Consider the following 8,972-nt stretch of genomic DNA (forward strand, 5'->3'; position numbering starts at 1 on the left):
GCATATAGAGGTCCTCCCTGAGGAGCTGAATATAGTGCTGGATACAATGTTCATAGCCCTTTGTATTTCTCTCCCTTATAAGTTACTGCCTTTCTCACTTCTTCCTCCATAGTTTTCCTCCAGTCTTGTTTGTTTTGAGTTTCTCCTTTTTCTCTAGACCAGTCATGTATAGAAGGTCTTGCTTACCTTAGTGAACACAGATTTTTGGTCTGCGAGCTTCTCTTCGAGAATGAACTTCATAAACGTTTTTCAAATGGAGGTAGAATGAGTAGCCTAGGAATGCAGAATTTTAACTTTCTCCTGTTGGTTTGAAATTAATTTCACTGTTAATTTTTGTGTTGCTACAGGCAGGCTCATGGTATTAGAACTGAGCATAACTTTTCTGGTTTATTCCGAAATTTTGTTCACTCTCAGATTGCTGTCCCAAACATTTACGTTGTAAATCAGCAGGCAGGCTGTATTTGATTAATCAGTGCAAAATTTAAACTTGATACTTAAAAGACTTGATACATAAAAGCTAGAGGTTTTGCTTGCATGTTTTTCAGACAGACATTGTTGTCATCAGTGTTTCCAAAGATCTCCAGCTTGATCAAGGGCCACTCGCTAAGGCTTTGCTAAGCAAGGCAGGGCCAATGCTTCAGACGGGCTTAAAAGAAGAAGGCCTTAGAAGAACACCTCAGGAAGGATCTGTGTTGAAAACAGAAGGTTACAATCTAGGTTGCAGTGTCGTGCTTCATGCTGTCGTACCTGCATGGTCCCAGAGACATGCATCTCTAAAGGTATAAGGGGTTTTGTTTGCCTGAACTCTAATTTGACTGGGCTTTATAGTGGGTTTAATGCAACTTCTCCTTTAAAATGAGGGGCAGTTTTGTAGGAGATGAGAGAGTTTGGGCTGTTCTTTTTTAGCTGTGTGGTTAATCCCTTGTTGACTAGTATATTCCTTGTGATGTATGCAATTATTGTATTTTAATACCAAGAGATAGCTAAAAGGGAAAGTGCTACGTTGCACGTACTGGAAAAAATTACTTTCAGTAATTGAAAAAAATAATTGTGCTTTACAGGTCTTGGGTGACATCATCACAAAATGCCTGCAGATTGCTGAGGAATTATCTTTAAAGTCAATTACTTTCCCAGCAATTGGGACAGGGAATTTGGGATTCCCAAGGTCTGTTGTTGCTAAATTACTGTTTGACAAAGTGTTTGAATTCAGTAGTAAAAATGGAGTAAATTCTCTTGAGGAAGTTCACTTTCTGTTGCATCCGAAAGACACAGCTAACATTCAGGTGAGTTACCGTGTTTTTCTGTCTCTATTATATGCTGTTTTATTTGGGTCTTTCTCATGATACTTGGCTATCTGATGATCTCCAAAGAATCCACAGGGTGCTTGTTCTTATACTAAAGAGGTTTGCTGACAGTCTCTCTTGTCTGTACTGAAAGTTCTCTGTTTGGTTCTACCCCTCATGGTCACCTGCCTGTCCTGTACAGCCCTGCTCCCTTCCTGTCCTTTTCTGTTCCCTGGCATTAATACAGATGAAAGTGTTATTACTCTTTATCTCATGAACTCACCTAATTCTTCGGTACATAGGACTTGCCTACAGATAAATTTGCTGCAACTCCTGCATAGATGCCTTCACTCTTGGAAAAAGGAGTGCTTCCAGTGGAGTGCTAGTGTCATTTTAGGAAGAATAATTATGCTAGGATTGCTGTGCTGGTAAACTTCTCCAGTAGAAATGTATCAATATTCTGCATCCCCTTTTACTCAGTATCACGTTAGCACAAATTTTCTATATCCACAGGCAAGTTACTCATTTCACATGTGAATATCTCAAAAGCGAGCAGTCACACTGTGAATTAATGTCCAAATAAGTTTGTGCATCTGTTGACTTCCGCTATTTTGTGCAGTAGCTAATACATTTTGAAAGGCCAAACTTGAAGGTTACTGCGCTAAAGCCTGAGCTATTGTGCATAGAGGAGGGTGGCATTAGCTGCAAGACTTGAATTAGAGTGTAAACTAGCTTCAGTGTAATGTATCCCTCTGGAATGGTAACTAGGGCTTTGACTTAGTTATTTATCAATTCTGTCTGTGCTCACACTGAATAACCTTGCTCTCTGAGAACAACAGTGTGTCAAGACTTGCCATCAGCATTATGGCAGATGGTATGAAGTAATTTGCGTTAAGGTCTTTCTAAATTATTTTTAACTTTACTTTTCAAACTTTTGTTTCTACTGTGTTATCTAAACACTTCTACAGGGGTTGATTGTAATTTCCTTCTCTAGGAATTTTCAGATGAACTTGAGAACAGATGTGGAAATACTGTAGACGTTAAAGTGCAGAAGACTTCTCCAAATAAGGCTAGCCGAGGCACAGGTAAGCTTGTTTCACAGAAGTTGTGTGCCTAGTGGATTTTTTTATTCTGTTAAATATTCGAGGGAATGTATTCATTATGGATGTTTAGATATTTGTTTGGTGAGCATGTCATTCCCAAAGTCCAAGTAACAGTTGAAGTGGCTGCTGTAAAGGCAGCACATAGTATTTTCAGGCTGAGTGTCTGTAATGTCTGAAACTGTGTTGGAGATGCTACGAAAAAAGAAATGTACCTGCAATTCATTATCTGGATAGTGCCCCTACAAATCAGGACAGCAGAAGCTATCATGTGCTGAGGGCACAAGTAGGGCTTTTTCTCTTATTGCTGCAGTACTTGATTGGATCATGAGCAGGTCAGTGTCTTCCGATGTCCTGGGAAGGCAGTGAGTTCCTGGGTATATGTCTTAAAGTGGCCTCTTTGGAATACTTTTAAATCTTTTACATGTTCAGATGAATAGCAAAACCAAACTGAAATATCTTTGGTGTTATCCAGCCTAATGGAACTGCAAAGTGTAGAAAATAAGTTACATGTTGAAAACTTAATCAAGTTTTTACAAATAATGCATAGGTAAAAAGTTCCTGTCGCACAGTAGAGAATCTGCCTGAAAACTCTGTGAGTCAGAGGAGCAAGGGAGTGAGACTTGGAAAGTTCGCTGCTCTCTTACCTTGGAGTTGCGCAAAGGCTTACATAGTAAAATGTCGCAAAGTAGTGTCTGTATACCAGGTGTGCAGCAAAACAATTTTTTTCTGCCATCTCAGCCTGAATAGCAATGATGGGAATAGGTGAATGTTGATCAGAGACTCCTGTGAGAAGGAATGATTTTCAGTTAACATGGCAGGCGGTCCTCTTCACTGGCTGAGTCTGGAGGCAAACTGTGGTCTCTGTAGGCGTTGTACCCATGAACAAGTCCCTTAGCACTTACCTCATTGCTCCCTTCTGCTCAGGGTCCATATTTCTTTCCTGCAGCTTTCTGTGGTACCTCTTCAACCCCAGCACAGGATGTACATGAAATGACGATTGGCTCTGTCGTGTTCCGGGTGGCAGAAGGCGATATTACCAAAGAAGACGGAGATGTTATTGTAAACATAACAAACCAAACCTTCAGCCTCAAAACAGGTATTTTAGTTGGTATTATGTGTGAAAACAGTACATGTGGTTGGAAGGGCTGGAGAAGAAGAGTATGAAGTATTTTTTCCAATGTTTCAAACCCTTTTGTTCCACAGTGTGGTTTCTGTTTTGTTTCTTAGGGTACAAAGGTTCAATTAGGAAGTGTCTGAAACTTTCTTTTTCTTGTTAATATATGTTACAGGATGGCATGTTTAGGACTTGCAGAAAGGGAAACTAATAATTTTTTTTTTTTTTATAGAATCTTTTTATAGAACATCTCTCGGACTAAAGGAGAAGACAAACCTCAGTGAGGTTTTGACCTCAGTGAAACTTGTTAGGTACTTTAGACATCGCTTTGAATTGAAAAGCATAAGCCTAAAATTTAGGCAACAGTGCTTTTCAATTATAACCTTTACAGTTATCAGGATTGATATATTTTAGACATTATGTGGTACACAGTTCTGCCTCAGATGGGACTTTAATGGCATTAACAGTAGTAACAGTGGATTCGTATGCCTCTTCTCATTTAAGGTGTCTCTAGAGCAATTCTGAACGGTGCTGGAAAAGCAGTTGAAGATGAATGTGCTCAACTAGGTATGGTACAACATTACTGACCTCCTTTCTGAAGGTGTTCATGCGTGGCAGGGAATCTGTTGGAATACTTTGAGTGCCTACTGTATATCCATCTGTATCATGCACTATGTTACATCAGCTAGTTTTTAATCAGTAAATGTGATATTTGTGAAACATCTAATGAGGGAAAGAAAAGCAAAATCTTCAAGAAGACAGGGCTTCTAAGCATATGTAAAGAACTAAATCTAGTTATTATTGCATCCTCTTATTCCAAGAAAGCTTTCCATGATAAAAACAAATCGAGTGTACATCGAACAGAGCCATGAGCAAGGGATGATGTTGGCAGAAATGTCAATAGAGAAACCATACCTCACTGGAAGCAACTGTCTACCTGCAACTTCTTTTGTCATTCCCGAGTGAGAAAATGTTTGCTGTTGGCTTAACTAGCAACCCACTACCACATCCTCTGTGTGACCAAGAGGGAAAACTGGTGAAATTGGGTTCCTGCCTCAGAAGAGGCATTTATTTGTAGACCAAATTGAGCTAGTGAACAGCAGATATAATGAATGGGGAGTAAGGGTGGACAAGTGTGTGGTTTAAAACACCACAGAATAAGGGAAGTGGGAAAGACGCTGGTGTAGAGGTCAGCTTGGAAGACCAACCAAAGGAAAAGAATTATGTGGAGGTGATAAGAGGTAGACCTCTGTTGCGCAGGCCAAGATGGATTCAGCCTGGGCAGTCTGATGTTAGATGGCATGCTTGTGTGTTCATGAAGACAGAATGTAGTACTAGTTTGCATGAAGTTCTCCAAGTCTGCAGAGCAAACTTGGCAAATAAAGGCACACACAAAATGTATTTGCCAAACGAGGCAAATATTTTACAAATGTAAAATAAATCCTTGTGCCTTGAAAGTGAAAACAGAGGGAGGGGGTTGCACAGTTTGTGGAAGGAGACTTGAAGCTTATCCTGGAGCATATTTGTCGTCATTTCTTCTCTCCTAATGAGGATTAGTACACATCTATATTGTGGATAATGGTTGATTGATTATATTCTCCTACTTATGTTACAGCCTCACTACCTAAGAGCAGCTATATCACCACCCGAGCAGGAAGCCTGCCATGCAAAAAAATAATTCATTTTGTTGCCCAAAATGATATCAAGGCACTAGTCTCCCAAGTGCTTCAGGAGTGTGAATTACAGAAGTACACCTCTGTCACCTTCCCAGCAATTGGAACAGGTCTGTGTCTCCCTTTTGAAATGGGTTCAGTGCATGTGATTCTGCTGATCTCAGGGTTCAAGCAATGAGTTTGATTTATCTGGAGGGGTTATTCTTTGGTGAAAATATATTCAGAAACTGCAGACTTTAAAACTGTTACTAGAAGCTTATGAAGATCTAGAAAGACGCTTCACTCCTTGCAGTCAGTTAGTGCTCTAGAGTATGAGTGCTCTAGAGCTGACGCTTCCTTGCTAACAGAGATTCAAAGGTATGTCTGTACTTCCTGGAGAACCATAAATATTTGTCACAGCAGCCTGATATGTGTGGGCAGCTCATTGGAGAATATCCAGGGAGCTACTTCTCCATTGCTGAAATCAGTAGATGATGCAGCTCTGGCTAGCAGCCGCACAAGCAGGATTGACACGCATGGAATGTGAACCTGTCAGAAAGGCCAGATTGTCCCTTTTTTCTTCTCTTGTTATTTTCAGTTAGTTCAGTAGAAATCTCTAGAGTCAGAGAATCCAGAACTGGGCCCCATGCATGCAGGGACCTCTTGCATGAACAGAACTAGGCTTGCTTTTTGAGCAAAGAGTTGGCTACTGGGCCACTGAGCATCGGACCTGTGACCTATTAGGTAACCAAGCCATATCATCTACATCATAACCTGATCAGTTGCCATGTCAACAAAAGTAAACTTCCATTTTTCCCTTGCTGGAAAGGTGGTCTCAAACCTCCTTTTCCTGATAAATAGAAACCTTTCCTAATTGCCAGTCTGAAGTTATTTCTGATCTGTTTATGATCCAAGTGATTGTGGATATGTTCATAACTGTTCTTTTAAGGACATTTTAACCATTTGTAACAGCTATTAACACTTTTTAAAGGCAAAATGTTTGTAACTTGTTTCAGGTGAGGCAGGCCGTGATCCAGCTGCAGTAGCTGATGACATGATAGATGCAGTAACTGAATTTGCAAGAAGTAACTCTGCTCCATCTGTGAAAACTATTAAAGTTGTCATTTTTCAGCCACATCTGCTGAGTGTGTTCCATACAAGCATGCAGAAAAGAGAAAGTTCTGCAAAACCAGCAGCCAAATCCTTGTTTTCCAAGTTAACATGTAAGTAGATATTATGTCAATGCAGGTTATAGATCAATCTGTTTAGCACCAGCTGATAATGGTTAATATTAATTACAACACTTGTGTATTTCAATGTAGCATTCTGGAGCTCTGAGAAACATTCCCCAAAGGAAAAAACCAAAGTAGTTTTGGAAAAGAAAATGGACCTGGCTGTTGTGCAGATTTGTGGTGAAAACAAAGAGAAAGTGGAAGAAGCTGAAAACTGGTTGAAAAGTGCAATTTTAAAGGAACAGTTTCAAATAGAAATCACAGATGAGTCTATCTTTCATTTCGGTGAAGTGGAGACTGAGGAACTGCGTGACCTACAAAAGAAATTAAAAATTGATCTTCATTTGGATAGTACCTCTATTCAAATTTCAGGTGTTGAGAAAGATGTCTGGATTGCTTATTCAACTATTCGAGAAATGATCCACAGGGTAAATGCTGCTAAACAGGAGGAGATCAGGGCAGAACTTTTACAAAACTTAATTGAGTGGAAATACTTTGAAAAGGATTCCTATGTGCCCTTTGACAGTCTCACAAATATGCAGTTGGAAAATGCTTTTGTGGGAAAGCAGAAAGAGATTTCAGTCATCATTGATAAGAAAAAATACACAGTGAATATAGAAGCTAGATATGCTATGGATGACCAAGGAAAACGTACACCCATTATACGTGTTGATAAATCTGAAGGTAAGTAAAAGCATCCTGACAGACTGACATTCCCACACTAAAACCAGGTTGCATCCAGCCTAGTAAGAGTAAGAAATGGTAAGAATATGCAAAATATTGTTAGGAGCTTTGTGCAGGTCCATTTCTGGAGAATGTAGAAAGGAACTGAATTGGGAAACAACAATAAAAGAATCCTGCAGTTATTTAAAATTTTTTGAAATGTAGGTAATGCGTTCTGAGGTTCTTAAACAGGCTTATTAGCAGTAATTAGATGTTTGTAGCAGTTGTCATTCTAGATCTCAGCTCATTTCTGTTTTTGAGATGAGCCCTCTTCCACTTCTGGTCCTTTACAACATAAGGAGCTACCTTTTTCTTACTCATCCGTACAGGACTTTTCCCAGTGTATTATTTTTCTTTGTCCTGCTGTGACTCAGTTTTACAGGGGCATGTTTTATACCTTAATGGGAACAACTTTTTTGTCCACTTCACACTTGAAAGTGAAAGTGGACAGGTTTAAGTAACTGCGCAGCTCTCAATGCCTTAGTAATGCCTCCTGCATGTATTTTCAGACTTTTGTTTTTTGGTCTCTTACCAAAAACTGTCACGTCTAATTGAGGGAACTTATAATGCCGGATATCTGTAGCATATGCATCAGTCAGTGTTACTGTTTAACAATACAGCTAGATACTAGGCCTCACATGAAATGAGAGAAGGGAAGAAAGGGAAGACTTCTGCTTGTCAGATGCAGAGTATATTCTTGAACTTTTTAATTTAAAACCTTCCTTGTTCAGCTGCTTTGCTCCTAGTCTCCTAGTTGATGAGAATTAACTACTCAGTAAAGATGCATTTGCTCCATGTCCTTGAAAACTTGATTTGCAGGGAACACTACTGCTAGAAGATGTTGCAAAGGATCCCTCTTCAGCTATGAGGAACAGATTTGTCTAGGAACTACCAATTCGGGCACATCAATTGCCAGTGCAGTGGCAAACTAGAAACTACAACACCCTAATCCTCTGGTAAAAGACCCATGGAATACTCTTGGCTGACAAAGACCAGTAGGCACTAGTGATAAGCTAGGTGTATGGGCTTCTAGAAGGGTTTGTAGCAGGGCATATTTCATTTTAAGCAGAGGATTTGGTTAAATATGATTGATTATGTTTCTTCTGCAGATCAGGAGTCAACAGTGCTCCCTGCAACGTGGGACGATATGCAAAACCAGCGACTCAAAATAGTGGAACTAAAACCAGAAACAAGAGAATATAGAGATGTGCAGGAAAGGTTTCTGAAGACCTGTCAGTCATTAAAAATTGAAAAGGTAAAAGCGTGTCATCATTTCGGAGCATAAATACTTTGATAGCGAGTGATGAGGAATACTAATAACAATGGAAAAATAAACTCACTGGGATTTCTGAAGTTGGACAAGTCTTTATGGCTGTCACTAACTTTAATCAGCATCAGTTTAACATTGCAGTTGAGGTATTTGGAACAACTCTTAAGCAGTTGCTCCTTCAGCACCAAGGGAGAGCGCTCTTTCTTTAAATTGTTTTTGCTATAGTAGAGCACAGCATTTGCTTGCTTAAGCTGTGGTGTATGATTGCACGGACCCTCACATATACATGAACAGAGTCATATACATGCACAGAATCGTTTATTGTTACAATGCAGGAGAATATATTCTTTACCATAACGGGGAGGTCCCGCTCTCTCCCCCAATCATCACCCGACTCGTATCCCTTATTAGCTATGAAAAACAGTCTCTCTTCCTTTTGGCAATGATCCACACGTCTGCTCTCAGATCCACTTATTCTCATGGTAACTGGTTAACATCATAATTCTCTTGATGTTTTCAGTTTCCTTACAGAGGAGACAACTAAGCCAGGTGTTCAGGTCTTATCTCAGGCGTCTGCTAGTTCTCAGCGCACAGG

The 8,972-nt window shown here is 39.8% G+C and overlaps 1 protein-coding gene across 1 annotated transcript; it reads left to right on the forward strand.

Moving 5' to 3' along the window:
- Positions 1 to 545: 545 nt before the first annotated feature.
- LOC104073834 (poly [ADP-ribose] polymerase 14-like) lies at positions 546 to 8,362 on the forward strand (the record flags this gene model as incomplete). Its single annotated transcript, XM_009573759.1, has 9 exons — positions 546 to 779; positions 1,062 to 1,283; positions 2,278 to 2,368; positions 3,333 to 3,482; positions 4,005 to 4,067; positions 5,116 to 5,283; positions 6,169 to 6,375; positions 6,475 to 7,068; positions 8,217 to 8,362. Coding segments are annotated over 9 exons (1,875 nt in total), but the record flags the coding sequence as incomplete, so codon positions are not given.
- Between the last annotated feature and the right edge of the window lie 610 nt (positions 8,363 to 8,972).

Source organism: Fulmarus glacialis, unplaced genomic scaffold, assembly GCF_000690835.1.
Source record: "Fulmarus glacialis isolate BGI_N327 unplaced genomic scaffold, ASM69083v1 scaffold7893, whole genome shotgun sequence".
Lineage (NCBI taxonomy): Eukaryota > Metazoa > Chordata > Aves > Procellariiformes > Procellariidae > Fulmarus > Fulmarus glacialis.